The sequence below is a fragment of the Penicillium verhagenii genome, assembly GCF_028828195.1.
Source record: "Penicillium verhagenii strain IBT 33310 chromosome Unknown utg000011l_segment0_segment0, whole genome shotgun sequence".
Lineage (NCBI taxonomy): Eukaryota > Fungi > Ascomycota > Eurotiomycetes > Eurotiales > Aspergillaceae > Penicillium > Penicillium verhagenii.
The window spans coordinates 99,782-121,653 of NW_026643175.1; the positions used below are offsets into that span (position 1 = coordinate 99,782).

General features: G+C 50.8%; 9 protein-coding genes across 9 annotated transcripts; 8 read left to right on the forward strand and 1 right to left on the reverse strand.

Annotated features, from left to right (window-relative positions):
- Nucleotides 1–157: 157 nt before the first annotated feature.
- On the forward strand, nt 158–1,244 carry N7466_010432 (oxidoreductase, 2OG-Fe(II) oxygenase family; the record flags this gene model as incomplete). The annotated part of the gene is made up of 2 exons (XM_057169821.1): nt 158–507; nt 644–1,244. The coding sequence occupies 2 exons, from the start codon at nt 158–160 to the stop codon at nt 1,242–1,244; spliced, it is 951 nt and encodes a 316-aa protein (XP_057016430.1).
- Nucleotides 1,245–2,768: 1,524 nt separating this feature from the next.
- Nucleotides 2,769–4,773, forward strand: pacC (putative C2H2 transcription factor PacC; the record flags this gene model as incomplete). The annotated part of the gene is made up of 2 exons (XM_057169822.1): nt 2,769–2,996; nt 3,070–4,773. 2 exons carry the CDS (start codon nt 2,769–2,771, stop codon nt 4,771–4,773), a joined length of 1,932 nt encoding a protein of 643 aa, XP_057016431.1.
- A 1,934-nt stretch (nt 4,774–6,707) lies between these two features.
- N7466_010434 (putative forkhead transcription factor Fkh1/2) lies at nt 6,708–8,957 on the forward strand (the record flags this gene model as incomplete). The annotated part of the gene is made up of 2 exons (XM_057169823.1): nt 6,708–6,821; nt 6,936–8,957. 2 exons carry the CDS (start codon nt 6,708–6,710, stop codon nt 8,955–8,957), a joined length of 2,136 nt encoding a protein of 711 aa, XP_057016432.1.
- An 874-nt stretch (nt 8,958–9,831) lies between these two features.
- On the forward strand, nt 9,832–11,028 carry N7466_010435 (putative transcription regulator PAB1642; the record flags this gene model as incomplete). The annotated part of the gene is made up of 1 exon (XM_057169824.1): nt 9,832–11,028. The coding sequence occupies one exon, from the start codon at nt 9,832–9,834 to the stop codon at nt 11,026–11,028; it is 1,197 nt and encodes a 398-aa protein (XP_057016433.1).
- Nucleotides 11,029–11,803: 775 nt separating this feature from the next.
- Nucleotides 11,804–12,796, forward strand: N7466_010436 (2EXR domain-containing protein; the record flags this gene model as incomplete). The annotated part of the gene is made up of 1 exon (XM_057169825.1): nt 11,804–12,796. The coding sequence occupies one exon, from the start codon at nt 11,804–11,806 to the stop codon at nt 12,794–12,796; it is 993 nt and encodes a 330-aa protein (XP_057016434.1).
- Nucleotides 12,797–13,212: 416 nt separating this feature from the next.
- N7466_010437 (putative PHD finger domain protein) lies at nt 13,213–15,280 on the forward strand (the record flags this gene model as incomplete). Its single annotated transcript, XM_057169826.1, has 2 exons — nt 13,213–15,087; nt 15,140–15,280. 2 exons carry the CDS (start codon nt 13,213–13,215, stop codon nt 15,278–15,280), a joined length of 2,016 nt encoding a protein of 671 aa, XP_057016435.1.
- A 339-nt stretch (nt 15,281–15,619) lies between these two features.
- On the reverse strand, nt 15,620–17,179 carry N7466_010438 (Gfo/Idh/MocA family protein; the record flags this gene model as incomplete). Its single annotated transcript, XM_057169827.1, has 5 exons — nt 15,620–15,884; nt 15,944–16,034; nt 16,121–16,819; nt 16,931–17,093; nt 17,156–17,179. The coding sequence occupies 5 exons, from the start codon at nt 17,177–17,179 to the stop codon at nt 15,620–15,622; spliced, it is 1,242 nt and encodes a 413-aa protein (XP_057016436.1).
- Nucleotides 17,180–17,794: 615 nt separating this feature from the next.
- N7466_010439 (dihydrodipicolinate synthase family protein) lies at nt 17,795–18,805 on the forward strand (the record flags this gene model as incomplete). The annotated part of the gene is made up of 1 exon (XM_057169828.1): nt 17,795–18,805. One exon carries the CDS (start codon nt 17,795–17,797, stop codon nt 18,803–18,805), a length of 1,011 nt encoding a protein of 336 aa, XP_057016437.1.
- Nucleotides 18,806–19,843: 1,038 nt separating this feature from the next.
- Nucleotides 19,844–21,178, forward strand: N7466_010440 (NAD(P)-dependent alcohol dehydrogenase; the record flags this gene model as incomplete). The annotated part of the gene is made up of 5 exons (XM_057169829.1): nt 19,844–19,918; nt 19,985–20,012; nt 20,066–20,125; nt 20,194–20,235; nt 20,301–21,178. The coding sequence occupies 5 exons, from the start codon at nt 19,844–19,846 to the stop codon at nt 21,176–21,178; spliced, it is 1,083 nt and encodes a 360-aa protein (XP_057016438.1).
- Nucleotides 21,179–21,872: the final 694 nt, after the last annotated feature.

The window sequence follows — 21,872 nt, forward strand, 5'->3', positions numbered from 1 at the left end:
GCATTGATAGCAATTGAGAATATCGACCGCCAAACACCCAACATTTCAACCAAAACATTCCGCAAATCCTCTACCGGTCGCATCGCATGAGCTCTTCAAGAGACCCGAACAATCTACCTCTCATATCATACAATATCCAATTTCCTATCTATTCAGAATGTCATCCCTCCCGAAACTTTCCACCCTGGTTACATGGGCTCTATATTTCATCCCAGTCTATATCTTCATCCTCTCTCCCCTCCTGCAAACCTTCTTCGGCTCTCGCACCACCACCACGACCCACTCCTCCGACACCGAGAACATATTCGACTACTGGACTGGCCCAGACTCAAGTCCAGCACCAGAACTCAGAGACGACAGTTTCATCAGTCCGGACGATGGTGTACCAGAAACATGCCCCGGCGAGCCTGCTGGATATAAAGTGCATTTGCTTTCACGCGCACCACTCATTCTATACCTAGAGAACTTCCTTGGTGACGAGGAAGCAGATCACCTAGTTGATATCAGGTGAGCCTACATATACACGAACCCTACCCATACTCCTCCACTTTTCAAGGCATCGTGCAAAGGGGCATAGAGGAGGGGGGCAAAGAAATAATAAAAACCGAAATTAATCAGCTACTAATACCATCACTCATCCTAGCCTCAACAAATACACCCCTTCAATCGTCTACGACGGCCAAACCGAACAAGTCGACCCGACCAAACGCCTCTCAGACCGCGCCCTCCTCGACCGCGACGACACAGTCCGCTGTCTCGAAGACCGCGCGCGCGCCTTCCAGGGCTGGCGCCCCCATCTACATATCGAGCGCATGTGGGCACAGCGCTACAACGCCTCAGGCCACTACCAGCACCACTACGATTGGGCGGGGACGCTCGCGCGCGGTGGAGACCGCCTGAGTACGTTTATGGTGTACCTGGGTGCGGATTGTGAGGGCGGGGGCACGAATTTCCCCCGACTGAAGATGCCGCCTGGGGAGCAGTGGTGTCGATTTTTGGAGTGCGAGGAAGGCGGTGCCGAGGCTCAGGGACAGGATCAGATTCCTGGGGTAATTCCGAAGCAGAAACCTGGTATCACGTTCAAGCCTATTAAGGGGAATGCGATCTTTTGGGAGAATTTGCGGGCTGATGGGTCGGGGTATGAGGAGACTTGGCACGCCGCGTACCCGGTTACGTCGGGGACGAAGGTGGGATTGAATATTTGGAGTTGGTATCAGCCGCCGATGCGGGCGCGAAGGGGTTGAGAGGGACGTGCTTTGACGTTTTATGTGTTTTAATAGACCCAAGGGTTTTTTCTTTCTTGTAATTTTTGGAGGGCTTAGAGGGTTGCCAATTTGGCCCGGGAGAGGCGTTGTTTGGGTTCTCACAAGCACTTGAGGTATCTTCATGGAATGCTTGGGAGGGTTCTGTGTTGCATTACACTGGTGTAACTGGCACTGCTTATTTTGTTCTACCTACTAACATTGGGACCGGGGTAGGGACCAGTTGACCTTGTTATTGTTGTTGTAGATGGCGTTGATTGGTATATAGCGTGTTACATAGTGCTTCAATACATACTGATTCTGCAATTCCTGAATATGTATATTGCAGTGCTGGATTACTTCGATATACCCCGGATCTAGGATCCTATCTTCCCCGAGTCTTGACTTCCGGCCCCATTCGGATACGAAAATAGATGAGCAAAATCGACACATCACCACAGTGGGGGAAGAGGGGCTTCGAAAAATAGGCAACGACATTCATGGTACAAGGAAGAAGGGATGCCAAGTGCCAAAAACGTGCCGAGACACTGGGATTGGGGGCTTCGGAGCGGGAATTGGCAAAGAGGAAAACCTTGGCTGCCAAGGATGGATGGCCATGGCTGACGACGCTTGGCAAGTGACCCCGATTGTTTTGCCACTGAATAACATTTAATCCATGTTTCCCGGCTAGAAAGGAACCTGTTGCAATTTTCTGTCGTTCTTGCTTGATAGGATAGGGTTTCCCTATGGGCTGACCTCGTAAATTTGGTACATTTGATACATTTACATTTTTGGTACGCAGGACCCGTGGACACATACTAAATTGGGTAAATTTGGTAAATTTGGGGGAATTTTAGTCCTGCGCTTGACCCGATTGGGGAAGACACCGAGAGAAAAAGAGCAGAATAGGAATTTGCAGTGTTTGCACATGGATTTTACGGTACAGGTGTGGTTTAAATACAAGTAGTACCAGATAGTTAGTATGGGAAGATGTTCATTATCGTGGAGCAAAATGTGTTCAGTACAAAACTCTCCGGATTTCTCTCCTAATATACCATATTTCTCTCAACAACATCCTAATAGGAAAGAAAGTGCACAGCCCCTGTTTTTTCGAGAGCTGACCAGTCATCGTGCACCATCCAACGCCATCTCTTGGAAGACCCGCATTAACTCTTGGCCCGGTGTTGTCCGTGCTTGTCCCTTTCTTGTCCCTCCGCCCCGGCAAAAGGGCTCTGGGCAAAGGCTCGGCTTATTATCCTCTCTGCGGAGTCCCCCCCTTCTTACGCGCTTTCCCTATAATCCATCTCTTCCTCTTTTCCCATCTCCCATTTTGCTTTTCTCTAATTAACTTGGAAACACGCTGGCATAATAAAAATCCCTCTGTGTGACCTCGTTAAGCATTTTGGTGGCCAGATTACATATTCTGGTGTTCTTCGCCCCCCCTCTTTTTTTTCTTGGTCCATTTTTGATAAAGCGTTGTGCCTGGGCATCCCGCCAGCACGACAAGACTCCCCGTTTCTTGGCATCATGTCGGAGAACAATATTCCCCAAACTTCAACTCCTCAACTGGCGCCGTCGGTCCCGGTTGACCAGACACACCCTATAGCTCAGGTCACCACCACTCCGACCGCCTCGGTTACCGCGACCGCTGCCGCCGCCACCGCCGCCATCAACAACTCCATGAATGGCGGCGAACAGCTCCCTTGCCAGTGGGTGGGTTGCACGGAGAAGAGTCCGACTGCCGAATTACTATATGTAAGATCATCGCTGCTCCCATTACTGAAGATCTCTGGGTGAAATACTAAACAAGCGATTGTTTTCAAAACAGGAACATGTCTGTGAGCGCCATGTCGGTCGCAAGAGCACAAACAACTTGAACTTGACTTGCCAGTGGGGATCTTGCAACACTACCACTGTTAAGCGCGATCACATCACCTCGCACATTCGAGTCCACGTGCCCCTGAAGCCACACAAGTGTGATTTCTGTGGCAAGGCCTTCAAGCGTCCTCAAGATCTGAAGAAGCATGTCAAGACCCATGCTGATGACTCGGAAATTCGGTCACCTGAGCCCGGGCTCAAGCATCACCACCCGGATATGATGTTCCCTCAAAACCCCAAGGGATATGCCGCTGCTACTCATTACTTCGAGAGCCCCATCAACGGGGTCCCTAACCAGGCCTATACCCATGGCGCACCCCAGTACTATCAGACACACCAGGCACCACCCCCACCCGCCAATCCGCATTCATATGGCAATGTCTACTATGCCCTCAGCCAGGGTCATGATGGCGCCCCCTCTTATGACCGCAAGCGTGGATATGATGCGCTGAACGAGTTCTTTGGAGATCTCAAGCGCCGCCAGTTTGATCCGAACTCATATGCCGCTGTTGGCCAGCGTCTGCTGGGTCTGCAGGCCCTCCAGCTCCCAATTTTGAATGGACCCGTACCCGAGTACCAGCCCATGCCGACCGGCGTTGCCGTGGGTGGAGGTGGCGGGTACAGCCCTGGTGGCTCTCAAGCCCCTGCCTACCACCTGCCCCCAATGTCCAACGTCCGTACCAAGAACGATCTCATCAACATTGATCAGTTCTTGGAGCAGATGCAAAACACAATTTACGAGAGTGACGAGAACGTGGCTGCCGCCGGTGTTGCGCAGCCCGGTGCTCACTACGTGCACCCTGGCATGCACTACCGTGCCACTCATTCTCCGCCAACCCAGCTACCCCCTAGCCACGCATCAGCCACTAGCTCTGCGCCCATGATGCAGGCACACTCCCCTTCTGTCGGTACTCCGGCGTTGACTCCTCCTTCCAGCGCTCAATCTTACACCTCCAACCGCTCTCCCATCTCTATGCACAACCACCGTGTTTCTCCACCGCATGAGAGTGGCCCAGGCATGTACCCTCGTCTCCCATCCGCCAGCATGTCTGATAGCATGGGCGCTGGCTACCCCACTGCCTCCGGTGCTGCTCCTCCGTCAACTCTCGGTGCTTTCGATAATGATGACCGTCGTCGTTATACCGGAGGCACTTTGCAGCGTGCGCGCCCGGCAGACCGCCAAGTTGACAATAGTCAAATGGATATCTCGCATGATAGCAAGGCGGACGGAGAACGCACTCCGACTAAGGAGCACATGAATATCTCAGAAAGTCTGATTGACCCTGCTCTGTCTGGCACTTCTTCTGATCCTGATCAGGAAGCTGCTCAGCGGACTGCTCAGGCTGCTACTGAAGTGGCCGAGCGCGATGTGAATGTTGCCTGGGTGGAGAAGGTTCGCTTGCTTGAGAACCTACGTCGTCTCGTCTCCGAGCTCTTGGAGGCCGATCTGTTTACCCCTGGCTCTGGGCAGGAAAGCAACTCTTCTACCCCGATTGATGGGGCTATGGAAGGTATCGAGATTGCCAGTGCACGTGCCTCCTCCGAGCCATCTAAGGAGGAATTCAAATCCGAGCCTGTGGAGACCGTCTCCTACCCGACCCTTCGTGGGCTGGATGAAGACGGAGACGCTAAGATGCCCGGTGACGATGAATAGGGGCATGAAAAAATTGGACCGATCCTGTCCTTTTCTCATCTAACGCTGTCATGACCAATTTGTTCTACTTCCGTTCTACTCGTCTTTCTTTTTTCCCCTTTACTTCTCTATCTATTTTCTTATTTATCTTGCCTTTGTAAGCAACGGCCCTGGAGTCCATTGCTTAACCCTTTCTCATCGGTGGACGATGCCTGTCTTATACTCACTGTTCTTCTCTCCTTTGCCTTTGCCTTTTCTTTTTCATTATTGTTTTCTCCAAGTGTCACCTGGATTGACCAGACTTCTCCACCTTCTTCATCTGTAGCAACAAAACTGCACACACTGTTTATTTACAAGCTTTCACGTTGTTTGCATCCAAATATCCCTATTTCTTATGTGGGGTAGCGTAACTATGGAAGTACGTAGCTACGGAAGACCTGATCGGTCTTAGAATCGATCGAGATCTTCTCCTTGGCACAATTAAGGTTACATGATCTGTTGATTATCCGATGTGTTTTTTTTCGCTTGTCTATGATCTTGTTGGCATAGTCCCCGGATTTGGGTGATGTGAGGCCCGATCGACATGTCAAGTCCTAAAGGGGGAAAGCAACATTCCAACGGCGAGAGACTAAACTGCATCCGGGGGGCCCTGTGACGCAAACGATTAAAGCCGTCAATAGAAGGTGACTAAACCTTGCAGGGATGATTTGATTTCTAATTGCCAGGGGTGCCATTGTCAAGCCGAGAATACCAGTGGCTTGCATGAATGAAGTCGAGAGATCTAGAAAATGTACTATGTATAGGGGATACTATAGCTGGGCAAAAGCAGAGTTGACAAGAATCTCTTTTTTCTTCTGCAGTTCCTATCAAGACCTTGAGCGGATCCCAATGGATGTCTTCAATCATACCTTGATCAGCATCTTCCAAGGCAGCCCCTCATCCAACGTAGGATAAGTTTTCCATGAACTGATCATTCTGTAACTGCACTCGGCAACATCGTGGATCCCACGCTGAGCACGTAATGTGTATGTAATGGTATTACCGGAGAAGTCCCTGGGTTATCGTGGGGTTTTCTTAGCTTCTCCTTGACAATCGGTTGGTATTATACACCGTCGTGACAGCGACTCCACCACTGTTTACGGCCAAACGGGCGCACTTCGAACTAGCATCTGTTTTCTGTTTCTTTTGATTTCTTTTAGAATACATTGGACCTTCTTAATTCCCCTGTTTTTCTTTTTCTTCTTTCTCTTTCCCATTGATGTTTTCTTTTTCTTTTTCTTTTTTCTTTTTCTTTTTTACCTTGTCTCTGTGATCTATACTAGATGATAAGGTGAGAAAAAAGAAACAAAAACATCACACGCTCCCCACGCGACAAGGCGGTCACCCCCAAACAGACGCCATCGCGTCGATCGTAGGGATTATCGATAACCAACATCCCCAGCCACTTGATTTACACTTCCCAAAATCTCCTCCACTTGGTTGTTGTGTGTTTTGCGATTTTCGGTTTCGGAGCTTGGGGGTCATCTTTGGTTTCTTCAATTTTTTATTGGATTTTTTTTTACTTCAAACCTTTTTTCTTGGGGCTTGAAGGTGGCAAAATCCAGACTCTACCGGCTGGTTCTTACTGACTTCATTCTCTGGTTCTACCTCTCTGAAAGTGTCTCCGAAACTGGGGCGCTGAAATCCGGATCCAGACTTGGTCTGTTGTGTTTTTTATTTTTTATTTTCTCTTTGTCCTGGGATCTTGCCTCTCTCTCACCCTCTCTTAACCTCACCTTTTGTTTGCCCCGCCGTGGAATATCTGCGGAGTATTCGAACCTCCAAACCGCTACATTGCCCACATTCTTGAAAATTCCGAAAACTGTCACGCTCACCATTCCGGTACTGATTCGCGGCAAAACCCCTCTCACCTAAAACCGACCTCCGCCTCTATCCTCCAAAAAAAAGTGACCGAGATGCCGTTGTCAAATCGCCGGCGTGCGCGCCGGAAGGAAATCCAACTGCAGGAAACATCCGACGCAGAGGCACCAGACTCGTCGCCTACTCGTCCCTCTGCAAAGAAACGCAAGGTGAGTTCCGATAACAGTGGCGATAGGATCCGTCGGTCCGAGGCCGCACCCTCCGAAGCACAAGAAGTGTAAGAAAAAAAAAAAAACAATCGCTGACAAGGACTCGAATGATAGGTTGAGCGCCGCGCCTCACCATCTCGAACCGTTATCAAAGCGGCGCCCGAATCCGACGAAGACGAAGACTCCGCCGCTGAACATGAACCGACAGCCCCTCAAGATGTGGTCGACCTGGTGATCTCATACCTGAATATTCCGCGCGAGGAACTGCGCGTCACGCGCGACTTCTCCAACACCAAGACCGAGAACAAACAATGTGTTCAAGCCTATGCGAAAATCGCCGGCCGCGACTGGACCTATTACGTCAAGTCCCTGCATGTCAACATCGGTCGCGAACCAGACCGCGAGCAACACCCCGCCGAACAGTCCAGTCCAGTCACCATTGCCGCTCGTTCACTCCCAGATGTCGATGTGGATTTAGGTCCGAGCAAATTTGTGTCGCGGCTTCATGCGGAGATTTTCTATGATGGCAAGTCGGCGCCCGCCTGGCATATCCGGGTGAATGGTCGCAATGGTGTCCGTCTCAACAATCTGATGCTGAAGCGGGGTGTCGATGCGATCCTATCTTGTGGTGATATCATTGAGGTCGCTAATACCCAGATGATGTTCGTCACTCCCGGTGATGTCCCCAATGTTCAACCCGCTTTTATCGAGCGCGCCCAGCGCATTGCGAGTGGTCAGGAACCGGACCCGGCTTCCATAGCCTGGGATGCGTCGCAACATGCTCATCCCCAGCTGCAAGTCTCGCAGGCAACGGAGTCGGCGCGTCCCTCTTCATCTGGTGGGCCTTCTTTGGCGCCTCCCCCGAACTTCCTGAAGCGCAATGTGACGCCACCTCCCCGCTCCCCGGATACGTCGGGCGCGCGCACGGTCAAGCAGTCCCCACTTTACAACCGGGGTATGATGATGGAGAGTACTGAAGAGATCGACTATAGTCAAGATGCGGCTAAGGATCTTAAGCCTCCGTACAGCTATGCTTCATTGATTGCGCAAGCTATCTTCTCCAGCGAAGAGGAGAAGCTTACCCTCAACAGTATCTACAATTGGATCATGGACCGATACGCCTTTTATCGACACTCCCAGAGCGGCTGGCAAAACTCCATTCGCCACAATCTTTCCTTGAACAAGGCTTTCCAGAAAGTTCCACGTCGGACCGATGAGCCGGGCAAGGGAATGAAGTGGCAGATTGCTGCCGAGTACCGTGATGAATATCGGAAAAAGCAAGCACGGAAGGGTAACCAATCGTCGGCCCCGTCATCGCCGGCGACCAAGGAGCCTCCTTCGTCCGCACGTGCAACTCACATCCCATCATCAATCGATACTTCCTTCCCAGCCACCGCTAAAAAGTCCCCGCCCGTCTCATCCCCCGGATTCAGCTCATTCCCCGTCGCCCCCATTGAGGCTTTCACTCCGGAGCGTGGTTCGCGGGCCGGCCGTGGTGCCGGCTCCGACCACCCACTGCGACACATGGATCCGCAGGCCGGCTACGAAGAACCTTCTCCGCTTCCTGCTCGCACACGCAGCACTGCCGAGGCCAGCAGAGCGCCGAACGCAAGTAACAACCTTGCCCCATACGGAATGTCAGACAACGTGGCCGGATCACCACCAGTGCTTTCCTCATCTTACTATGATGAGGGACCTTCATCTATGATCACGCCCGCCCCGCAACGACAGCAACCCCGCCTCCCTCCTCCAAGCACTGCCCAGATTCCATCAAAATTCATGCCCATGAGCTCACCGGCTCAGTTCTGGAAGTTCGCCGATATTGGCAGTACCCCTGCACGCCCGGTGCCGGACATGAGTCCATTGAAGGGCGAACGCAGTGATCGGGATCGTATCATTGGCGGTTTCCCTAGTTCTAGCCCCCCTCCACCAAACCTGGCTAGTCCCAGCAAGCCAGGGACATCCAATGGACTTGGCTCTAGCAGGACACTGCCGCCGCTACAATCTGATGCGTCGGATATGGGACCGGCTGTCTCACGGAAGGAAGAGGAGGAAGAGGATGATAATGGTTTTGATCTTGCTCGGTATGCTACCCCTGGTCTTTCTTTTCTTCCATCGGCTCCACCCTTCAAATAAAGTAAACAGTCACTAATGTCCAGACTTTCTAGTGGTTTCCAACCCATTGGTTCATATCATCGACAATTGAGCAATGCTGCACGTGCCACTGCAACCTAACCATTTCTCTTCCTGACTCTCTTGCCCCAGTGATGTATAACATGTTCACTCAGATTGTTGTATGCTACGTGTTTACTGTCCCTTTTTTTGTTTCAACTTTTGACCGCATAACCCGGTGTTGGGTGGCTGACTCATGATTCTGCGTATCTTTTATCTTTTGCTTTCTATGTTTGCTTTTCATTGACGGGCTCGGTGCTTGGTTTGGTGTTTTGGCTTTGGGTTGGGCATTTTTATCTCTTTTTGGGCTCACGGCTGTCTTTTTTGCTTGGTTTGATGTGCGAGAATCTGAGCCACGGTGGCTATGTATGTATGAGCAGTTAGCAATGTATGATATCAACATGCAATATGCCACACGCAAAGCTAGTATGTTTCAGTCTGTACTACTGCTACCTAATAGATTCTTTTACCCCGCCCCCATACCATAGAGGTATTGCGGGGCATCGGGCGTAATGATATTGTAGCATATTCAAATGTTGAGATTAAGAGTATAACCAAAAAGACACCCAACTCTCTTATGCTTTTTCTGGTCAGCTCATATGCAAAGGGTACAAGAGACTAGTACGCCTTGCAGGAGTATATTCTGCAAAGTACCCAATAAGCTTAAGTTAGTTCAGGGTCGCACTGACGCCATAACCACATCAGACCCACTCCAGCTCCGATCTTAGGGCCGTTATTACTACATCGCCCCCCTCCAAAAATTCAACTATCAAAACAACACACCCCACCATCCTCCACCCCTGAATTGACAAGTCACACCACACCAATCAACTCCAAAATGTCCAGCCAAGGCCCCCTAACAACTTGGCTCCTCGAAAGCTCCCCCCAATCCCTCACCCGTGCAACAAACCATCCTTTCCTCGCCGCCGCCGGCCGCGGCACCCTCCCCAAACCAATCCTCTCCCAATGGCTCTCCCAAGATAGACTATACGCACAATCCTACATCCGCTTCATGGGCCAACTCCTCTCCAAAATCCGCCTAGACGCCCGCTCCACAAACCCCAAAGCCTCCCAAGCCTCAACAGCAGACCAACAAGCCGTCGACATCCTCATCGACGCCCTCGTCAATATCCGCACCGAGCTCCGCTTCTTCGAGTCCACCGCAAAGGAATACGGGCTCGATCTCTCCGCCATCTCCGTCGACGAAGGCGGCCACTGCCTCGCCGTCAACGGCTCCGGCTGCATCACCACCTCCGCCGGCATCTCGACCACGGGCTCAGGCTCCTGTCCCGGCTTCACCGGCGCCGCAGGCCCAATGGGCGGCAAGGTGATCGGCAGCAGCAAGACCGGCGGCTACGGCACCAGCAAGGACGAGCTCGACCTGCCGCTCTCGACCATCGAATCCGGCGAGCTCGATTCCGGCGACAGTATCCTCCACCGCCTCTGTGCGGCGCAGGGCGAGTGCCAGGTGCAGAGCGCTGGGGACGTGTGCCATGCGTCTGCGGCTGCGTCGGCGGCTGGTGTCAAGAATAAGAATCCAATTGCGTTTACGCCGGAGGGCGAGCCGGTTGTGCCGTCTGGGGCTGGGGGGCGGCCGGCTTCGCTGGAGCCGCTGGAGCGTGGCGGGCCGGTTTTCTTTGCGGCGACGAGGATTACGCGCGCGTATATTGATATGTTTATGTCGGCGGGGAGTGCGGGCGTGCCGGTTATTGAGGGCTTGACTGTTTTGTGGGCGACGGAGGTGTGTTATTTGAGGGCTTGGAAGTATGCTGCGGCGTTTTTGAAGGCGAGGGAGGGTAAGGATGATGGGGCGCGGGATGCGGATGGGGGTGCGTTGCGGGAGAAGTTTATTCCTAATTGGTCGAGCGATGAGTTTGAGGCTTTTGTGGATCGCATTGGGGAGGTTTTGAATATTTTGGCTAGTCAGTGTAAGGGGGCTGAAGAGTGTGAGATGATGCGGGGTCGGTGTTTGGAGTGGTGGAGGCAGGTTGTATGGCTGGAGCAGCGGTTCTGGCCTATGATGGAGGAGTATTGATTAGAGTACAAGACCTAACATTCTTGGATGTACACTAGTAGAGTATATGTATAACTTGAAGCTTCAAATCCAAGGCTCTTCGGTTTGGTAATATTGTATCTGTATTTTGAACATTTCAAGTATCTCTTAGGGGCAAATATACCATTTTACTAGTACTACTAGCATGGATGGAAGACATGTTAACATTTGAATATGACTGGATCCTAAGACAGTATGAATAGTAAACTTCCTCAATTTCCACTAGATATACTATTACTTACGCATAATAGTCCTTCCTATCTTAGGGAATTCTTATATACCCTTATATCCCACTGCTCAATGGCTCTTATATTATAGCTCTCCTCTTTACTAGGAACTATAGCTAGGAAGATGGTTAGAAAGACAGTTAGAAAGATAGTTAGGAGGATAGCTATCATAGCTAGGAGAATAGGTAGGAAGACATTTCGGAATATTGAAATAGTACGGAGAACAGAAAACTAGACTTAGTAATAAAAGGGTTGTTTTTTTAGCCTCTAGCGCTGTGGTTTGAAGTTTTGATAAACTCCTAAAAAAAGCCCAACCTGTCTTAGGATCCAGATGACCTGTTTTTGTATTAAATTCCTTTACCTATTACGATGAGTTAGCGAATATTCATGATCAGCATCACTGAGCACTTACGTGATCTACAGACTCTTTCAGATTGTGTTCTTAGACTGCCGAGTGAATCTCCAATATCTCCGTCCTCTTGGCCCGGAATCCGAACCACTGATACGACCTACATATACCGCTCACGCCAATGACGACCTCCGGCGATGATGTTGGTGCTTTCTCGCGCTTCCTGGACCTTCCGCCAGAGCTGCGAATCATGATCTGGAAATTGTGTTTACCGCATCGAATACACGAGCTGGACAAGGTTCATTACGCGCCCGATGAAGGCGACTTTGCATTTATCTGCGGGGCTCAAATGACAACGCATGCCAACCTTAGGCCACCGGCCATCTCCCGTGTATGCTATGAGTCTCGCACTGTGGCTTTGCAAAGTCGCGTCTTACGCCCGCATGGAGAAATGCTCGAAGACGCCCGGTGGGAAGATGAAGGCCCTGCTGAAATCACAAAGGGCTTTATTGATCCATCCAGAGATATGGTGCACCTGAATGACTCTAATGGCTTTCCGCATGGAAATGAATATTATTCTGCAATCGCATATCTTGCCTGGCATGCGGAGAACTCTGCACAAGGAGGTTCTCTGAACTTGGATAATATATGCTTCCATTGCCCAGAGGCTCTTAGCGGAATACCCAACTTGGTGGTCATTACAAAAACCATTGTTATACATGCCAGCGCCAGATATTGCAGAAAAACAGGATTATTTGGACTCTTGGGCGATGCCCCTATTCAGCTTGTTGATCTTGCCGACGAAGAGAGACTGAAGGCATTCTTTGATTTGGCAGAAAAAACACAGAAGAAGGGCCATGTCACCTTCGCCCAAGACCTGCAGAGAAAGCCATCTGAAATTCTTCAACAAGAATTTGAAAACTTCCTGGCTGGAAGACTTGGCAGCCCATACAATGATCAAAACCCGCCGCCGCCCATGCGTCCAGTGAGGATGTTCCGATTATGTACCGATATGTGTAACAACTCAGAAGATGCAGAAGACGGATTCCTTCCCCCGCCTGAAACTAGATTTGTTTTACCGTCAAGTTATCGAGGGCGCGAATCCGAATTGAGTGAGGAGCAAACCAGGCTATACCGTTTAAGAGGCTGTCGCGGAAACAAAGTCGTTGCATAGGTGTGACCATCATGTTCATTTATTCATATCATCTACTATCGGGGCTACTCTAAGTCAATTCTATGATCTATTGCTCCTGTGAAAAAAAATGAAAAAAAGAAATCTTCAGCTAAAAAGATAGAAAGTTTGACCTACTTAGAATGTATGGAGTGGGTTTCATTATTTATAGATCAACTGCCCTTACTCACCGCTTCCATAAGGGAAAACAAACAGGCTCCACCCGGGAACCCCGATTTGAATGGCACATCGCCGCACATGCAGGAGCTTGAGCTGACCTCACCCTGATCACATTTCGCTGGATATTGGGCGCTTCGCAGTCCGTGTTCTCCTTCCATTCAGCTGGAAATAAATCCATTCCGTGAACTCGCTCATCCTTGCGGTCGCTGACAAAACGCGTCGTCGTTAAATCCGCAAGGATGCCAATGACCGATGAAACCGACCACAGCGGCGGGGTCATCTTAGATGGCCCCTTCGATCCTGACGCTCAAGCTACTGTAACCGATTATATCGACTACACCGAATACCTTCCCGCCGATCTCATCCGCTCCCTAACCCTCATCCAGGGCCTCGATGATCGTTACCTTGACTCCGCACAAGAAGTACACAGCCTGAGCAGGACCTACGGCCAACTCCCTAACCTTCCTCCCGATGAACGCCCAAACCCCATCTCCCTACGCCACCAAGTATCTCATCAGTTAGACCGCGCAATTAATGCACGTGAATCCGCCTATGCAGAAGCCTGCCGTCTATACGATGTTGTGGATCGCCACTTCGACCGCTTGAGTTGCATTCGACAAAAGCTAGAGACACTACCGCGTCCACCCTCGGTAGAACCATCTCCGCCGCCAGAACCTACTCCGAAGCGCGCGCGCAAGGATAAGAAATCCGGTGCATCCACAACACGTATCACCTTGCGCCTGGATGGTCGCAAGAAGAGCGGAACACAAAAGTCAAGGCGGCGCGTGGGCCTAGGAGGGCAATTCGCAGACTTTAATCCGGATTCTCCAATTGCCAGTACCGAGCAATCGGATGCGGACGCGGAATTGCCGATTGTTCCCAAATCCAGACCCTCGAAGAAAGAGAAGCAACGCCGTCCTAGCTCAGGGGTTGTGGTTTCGACAAGCCATGCCCTTGCTTCGCTTAAACCTCCGCCTCCAGATGCAAAGCCGGGCAGTGAACATGCTCCATGGGGCCGATTGACCGAGTATGAAATGACCAAACTACGCAAAAAGATGAAGAAGAACGCTATGTGGCAGCCCAGCGAGGTCATGATTCACCGCGAGTTAGCCATCATGGGACGTGGCTGGGATAACTATGTGAATGCTAAGCAAATGGCTGAAGAATCTGGCATTGCACTTTTGGACTGTGACAACTTGGCAGAAACCTACCGTGGCGCAAAACCCAAAGATATGGAAGACACCAAGATAAGCAATAGAGGCATGAAGCTGAACGAAGCGAAGAAGCTCAAGCGGGAGCTATTGGCACGGGAAGCGGCAGCTAACGGCGGAGAACTGCTTCTTACTGTAAAACAGCCAGTTCCTGCTCAAGGGACTCCAGCTAGCCGACCATCCCGCAAGAGAAAACGTGAAGAGGATACCGCTGAGGACGATCTCTTGACTTCGACCATAAAAGCTCTTTCTGCAAATGAGCCTGTTCTAGTACCGTCGTCAAAATCCCGTCGCAAATCTGACCGAGGTGGGCCAAGCAGCGGATCAGGTTCAGCAGAGGCGACCAATGCCCCCGCGCTGCCTGAAATTGTAAGCCAAGCACCTGCCGAAGCAAAGGTATCGCCTCCATTGCCCTCCCCAAGTGGATCACGACGCTCTGCTGGAGCCAAATCCGTCGGAAAGCCTGTCGCTACACCTACTCCACCAGTTACCCGGCCTTCGTCCAGACGGTCTGCGGCTGCGGCATTGAGCGAGCCTAGAGGCTTGGCAGTTGCCTTCCCCGTCGCTGTATCTGGTGGACGAGACTTGCGTGTCAAAAGCGCCACTCCTGCCCGCAAGACACCAGTCCGAGAGACGTCTCATGCTCCCAGTGTTCCCGCTCCAGCTCGCCGACGCAAGCGCCCCGCTCCGGGCCCTGTCTCATCTGGCCAAGACGGCGGTGCAGCCGTGAGCTACGGCCGTCGCAAGGCCAAACCTAGCAAGAAACGTCTGCTTATTCCCAACTCTCAGGATGTTCGTGTTGACGAAGACGGAGTCCTTGAGGAAATTAATGCCAATGAGCCCCGCTACTGTCTCTGTGGGGATGTGAGCTTTGGAACGATGATTTGCTGTGAAAACCAAGATGTAAGTTTCTAATCTCATGATATTTTCAGTGCATCTTACTAATTCCGCTTAGTGCGATCGGGAATGGTTCCACCTTGACTGCATTGGCCTAACTGAGGTGCCTTCCCGCACGGCTAAATGGTACTGCCCAGAGTGCCGTGTCAAATTCAGCAAGGGCTCAGATGGTATCGTCAAAGGTGGATCGCGACGATGAAGTTTTTTATTGAAGTTTCTTACATGATACCACATGATTTTTCTTTTATTTTCTTATTGGATTTTGACTGAGGATGTATTATTCTTTATTTTTCATGTTCTGGCGTGGAATTAATTGAGCTTGGAGTTCCGGGGGAATCAAGGATATCCTTAAGCCAAGGCTTTACTAGTAGCTATCGAATTCGACTACTTTTTACTTACTATATCTCAATATACATACTAGTACATATTTCTTTATTCGCATACTACCAGTTACGCCTAGGTACTGCTGCAGCTGCTATAATTGGAATAAGGTTGGTTCATTCACGTGATATATACTTGTTACTATTTACGTTCAATTTTACTTGAGCTCCCACTTATCACCCTCTGATACAATCTCCACCGGTCGGCGCTCATCCAGTGCCTTGCGGCCGGCATCGAGGATGGCCGTGGTGGCAATTGTGTTTCTCAAGGTAGGCAAGGGGCGCGCATCGAGCTGGTCGAGTGTCACACGGCCCTCGTTGAGAGCAGTGACGGCATCAATGAACTTCTCGAAGCTGACATAGCCGTAACCAGTCTGGCCACCGAAGTTTCCTTCCTCGTCGGGAGCGTAGCGCATGTAGAAGCTAGAGAATAAGGTTAACAAACTTGCTGGAAAATGTTTTCTGTGGAAAATTCGACTTACGGGTTCACCCAAATCAATCCCTGTTCGTCGGTGGTCACATCGTAGCTACGCTTAGCCTGGTTCACGCGGATCTCGCCATTGGCAGCCATGTCTATCGATAAACGTTAGTATACCGCAAACAAAAAAAAGACAGCACGCGCACCCAGAGGAGCCACAAAAGGAAAGGGGGAAACATACAGTGGAAGTACTGGTTCGAGTGCACACCCGCGTTCTGGGGCGCAGTCCAACTAGCCGTGTAAACACCCGTAGCGATCTTCGCCGGGTTATCACGACGCCGCCACTCCACAAGCAGAGTAATAGTATCCTCGGTCTCAGGCACACAGCCCAAAGCCTCGGCCGTACCCTGCGAAGCCGTAGCCGTGACCCGCACAGGCTTGTAATCCGGCACCATACTCTCGCAGATATCGATGTGGTGCGAGTTAAGGTAGTAGGAGATATCAGACTCACGGCCAGCCCACGCCTTGAAGGTCTCAAGTTGGCTCTTGGGCTGGCTCATGTAGCTGTAGAAGTAGTTGAAGTCGCCCAGGGTGCGAGCCTTAGCGCGGGCATCAGAGTACGCGGGATCGAAGCGCTTGTGGTGCTCGATGAAGACGAAGACGCCGTGTTTGCGCGCGGCTTCGACGAGGGCCAGGTGGTCTTCCAGACGCTGGGTTGCGGGCTTGGTGATCATGACGTGGATGCCGCGCTCGATGGCGTAGAGGGCGATTGGGAAGTGGGTTGGGTCGGGGGTGAAGATGGTGATTGCGGAGCCGCGGGGGAGAGCGTCGATGGCTGTCTTGTAGGCGTCTGGGTCTGTTTGGTCGTCTGAAGGGAACGAGGCGAAGGATGTGTCGAGGCCATTGTAGACTTGGGAGATGTTGCGGTGCAAGTGATCGCCTGTGTTTCTCTGTTAGCTTTCGTAGTCTAGCTTCTGGATGTGACAGCACTTGGTTTTCTTGGCCTTGTTGTCTGGCCTGGTTTTTTGGGGGAAGTGTTTCGTTTACTTACGGATTCCGGGGAACTTCTTGCCGGACACGCCGACCATGCTTAGATCGGCCACCTTGCCTCGGCGGCGCAGATCGAAGAGACTCAGGCCGACTACGCCGACCTTCTTGTCAGAGCCAGAGGCGCCACCACCGACGAAGCCGGTGGTGTACTCGCCGGTGCCGACCTGGATATTTTGATTAGCTGCTGCTGTATGCGGTATGCGGGGCAATTGTTAGTTGAACTCACCATCAATACACTAGGAGGAGCCATGATTGTTTGTTGAGGGGGTAGAAGAGGATTGGAGGATATTAGGAGAAGTTAAGAAGTAAATAGGAAGAATTAGAAATAAGAATAGAAATTCGTGACGGGGGGGATTGCGTCGCTGGACATAATTCTTCCGGCGTTTGAATTGGAAAAAACGTCAATAGCCGAGTATCTTATCGTGAGCCGACGAGCTCAAGCTGCTCAACCTTCAAGAAGCTCTATATTCTCTACAATCCTGAGAATCGCAATGAGTTGATGATGTACACGATATGAAAATTATGAATTAATTGACAATGTCCATTGATTTGTTTTCTTCCAATGTCACTGTCGCGTAACATTGAGCAATAGAAGACCCCTCCCCCTCTCCCCCGCCACGATATGACAATGTCCCCCACATTTTACTTCCATGACTTTGATTGGTGGAATAAAATCCTCCGCCATACATAATGCATCGGAGCATTCGCCGAGCGTGGGGGAAATGGAACGATTAAAAAGAAGAACAGCCAGCTGTCTTTTGTTTTTCAAGTCAACATTGTATATTCTTCAATCACAAAAAAGTCATTGTAAGTCCCACTCCATCTAAATATTCACTCAATAGCTCCAGCTAACCAAGTCAGCATCATGCCGTCACTCACTCCCCTCCGCCCCGGTGTTTACGCGCCAACCATGACTTTCTTCGATCCCGTCACCGAAGAACTTGATGTCGCCGCCATCCGCCGCCACGCCGTTCGTCTGGCCAAGGCCGGTCTGGTCGGTCTTGTCACCATGGGATCCAACGGTGAAGCCGTGCACCTCACAAACGAGGAGAAGATGACCGTCACCCGCGAGACCCGTTCCGCCCTCGACGAGGCCGGATTCCAAAACGTCCCCGTCATCTCCGGTGCCAGCGAGAACAGCATCCGCGGCACCATCAAGCTGTGCGAACAGGTCGCCGCTGCCGGCGGCGAGTACGCCCTGATCGTGCCCCCAAGCTACTACCGCGGCGCCGTCGGCAACGACGAGACTCTGTACGAGTACTTCACAGCCGTCGCCGATGGCTCCCCCGTCCCTCTCATCCTCTACAACTACCCCGGTGCCGTTGCCGGTATCGACATGGACTCCGACCTCATCATCCGCATCTCCGAGCACCCCAACATCGTCGGCACCAAGTTCACCTGCGCCAACACCGGCAAGCTGACCCGCGTGGCCGCTGCCCTGGGTGCTATTGTTCCTCCTTCCCCGTTGGCCCCTGCCCAGCGCACCGCGACTGTCTCCAAGCCTAACGCCAAGCACCCCTACGTTGCCTTTGGTGGTATCGCCGATTTCAGTCTCCAGACTCTTGTGTCTGGTGGCTCGGCTATTCTGGCTGGCGGTGCTAATGTCATCCCCCGCTTGTGTGTGCGCATCTTCAACCTCTGGTCTGAGGGCCGCCTTGCTGAGGCTATTGAGGCGCAGCAACAGCTCAGTGCTGCTGATTGGGTTCTTACCAAGGCTGCTATCCCTGGCACCAAGTCTGCTATCCAGACTTACTACGGATATGGTGGATACCCTCGCCGACCTCTCGGCCGCCTCAGTGATGCCCAGGCTAAGGAGGTTGCTGATAAGATCAAGCCCGCATTGGATGTGGAGCTGTCGTTGAAGGATGTGGTATAAATTATTTGACTTTTCACGATGTAAATGGACATAGCCTATAGGGAAATACTTTTTAGTTGTATATGATCATAAATGATGACTTTGAAAGCGCAATGGAAGAAATATTTCCTCATAAGCTTACTACTGAACACGGCTCGTATGTAAAAAAGGCCGCTTAGTTCTTGGCACATAAACATTCTTAGTATAGTAACCACTACCATAATAACCCCTCATTGGAATTCTTGTAGCTTCTCAAGACTCTTATCGATTACGATAAGCCCCATATTTTCCAATAGAATCCATAGCGGGTCCAATTTCTCCGGGGATCCTTATAGGTGGAGAAACCCCAAGTCGGAGTTGATACGAGACGTCACTTCTTATCGTTATGTTTTTTTGGAGTCTTGGACTGATTTCTGCTGCCCCACGCCTAATAAGCCGGAACCCAAAACCACCCCACGCCATGTCCACCTGACTGGTTTTTCCATATCCACTTGACCCAATTGAAGCCGCGATGCTCGGTATAGTAGATTCCGGACACGGTTTAGTTCAAAATGCACTCGGATTCCACTTCGGGATTCATTGTCCAGCCGCTAACACTATAGCATGGCCTCGTGCTCCGTTTCCGAGAAAGCCGATTTACTCTAGTTTGAGGAGGGAGAATTGAGCCATTGGATGTTATTCGTGGAGTATACGATGGGATTGGAAGGGATGTAGATCAATTAACGTGTTTTGAGTTTCTCTCTCGGTCGAGAAATGACGCTGATTCCTGGATTCATTCTTGGTGGAGATGATCCAGATGGGCATATGGGGCGTGGTGACGGGGACGGGGACGGGGACAGTGCTCTGAAAGAGTCGGCTGGAATTACTCTTGTCTTTTTTTTTTTATTAATTTCTTTTTCGTCCAAGACTTGATATACCCCTCCACTCCCACTATTTCTGTTTTTCTTTTCCTTTCTTATTCTCAATTCTCAAGACTTCTATCCATCTTTGTTGGCACATCCTCTGAGCCATACCACTATCATATCTAATTGAACTATCCATCTCTCCAAATCTACAATCATGCCTTACCCCGAGGAAGCTGAAGGCTTCCAGGTCGATGGACCTGATTCCTTTACCCAGTTCAAGAAGCGATACGTGCGTTGACAATCTCGTGGTATTCTTTTCAACTCAAAGCTAATAATGGTGTTTTGCAATATACAGTTCAAGTTGAAGCCCTTTGGTGATCATGGTGCGTCAATGGACTTTGCAATTGGCCATTGTCATCTCTAACGTGTCATCTAGATGTTGACATCAAGATCGAGGCATGCGGTGTATGCGGCAGTGATGTCCACACCATCAGCGGTAAGAAGCCACCCTATAACCTAACCAAGGATTAGAACCAGAAACCAGAAACTCACACTATTCTGCAGGTGGATGGGGAGACCAGAAATTCCCTCTTTGCGTCGGACACGGTAAGCATTTCTTCCAAAACCCAAGCAACACAAGCCAGGAATCCAGCCGCTAATATTTTTCCTAGAGATCATCGGTCGTGCCATTCGTGTCGGATCCAAAGTTACCCTAGTCAAGGAAGGCCAACGCGTCGGCGTCGGCGCTCAGTCCTACTCCTGCGGCGAATGCAAGCAGTGCCTGAACGACAACGAAACCTACTGCCCCGTACAAATGATGGACACATACGGATCCGAGTGGCCCGAGACCGGCATCGTCAGCCAGGGCGGCTACTCATCGCACGTGCGCACACACGAGCACTGGGTGTTTCCCATCCCCGACGCCCTGGAGACCAACTCCGTCGCGCCGATGCTGTGTGCCGGATTAACAGCTTACTCACCCCTGGTGCGTAACGGCGCTGGACCGGGCAAGAAGGTGGGTATCGTTGGGCTGGGCGGCATTGGACACTTCGGTATCATGTTCGCGAAGGCCTTGGGTGCGGAGGTGTGGGCGATTTCACGATCACGGGCGAAGGAGGCTGATGCGCGGAAGCTGGGTGCTGATGGGTACATTGCTACTGCCGAAGAAGGGTGGGAGTTGCCGCATCAGTTCTCTTTTGATTTGATTGTCAACTGTGCCAATTCTTCCGAGGGCTTTGATTTGGCCCGGTACTTGTCCATGATGGATGTTCATGGACGGTGGATTAGTGTTGGGTTGCCTGAGGAGGAGGGCCAGGTTATCAAGGCGCAGAACTTGATTGCTAATGGCGTGCTTATCGGTGCTAGTCATCTCGGAAGTCGTCGGGAGATGTTGGACATGCTGCAGCTCGCTGCGGATAAGGGGCTTAAGGGTTGGGTTGAGGAGATTCCTATTGGAGAGGAGGGGTTGAAGGAAGCTATGCAACGGATGCAGAAAGGAGATGTTCACTATCGGTTTACTTTGACTGGTTATGAGAAGATCTTTGGGTGAGAGGAAAAACCAGGAGAGAAAAAAAACTTGCTGATGCCCAGGTGGCTTCGGACTTTGCCCAGGTGGGATCTTTGAATGACGTATTGATAGAAATAATGATTAGAGAGAAAATTGCAAATGACTTGAGAGCTTGATTGTTTAATTTTTTTTTATATATATATTTATATTTATCTTAAGGAGAGGGGTAATATGGTTGGATAATAGCACTAGAAATCATAGATGAATGAATATATGCTAGATATAACCTCCATATTCTAGCCCCGATATAGGGCTATTTTTGAACAAAGACTGGAACATTTGAACATGGATTTGGGGTCCATTCGAATGTTGCCTGTAATCGTTATCTGCAAAAACATCCCCAATAACCATTTCCCCATAGTGGATCCGCTGGGGCCGAACACGATCGCCGATATAGCCGCATGTCAAGGATCAATTCAAATGTTAGTATTTCCAATCCAACTTTGAACCCCAAATCCCTACTTTGCCCGATTGTGATCTAGATATAGGAGAGCCAAAAAAAAACCTTGAGATCAGGAGGGCCTAAACCGCCACTCCGGGCCCAGAGCCCAATTATTGGTGGTTGCCAAAGTACTTGGTACTTGGGGCAGAAGGCAATTTGTGGTAGATCTCTGGGTAGCAGCTACTCTACATATCTCGTCAGCCCCAGAATTTGCCCCCCAGAGACAAGATTTTT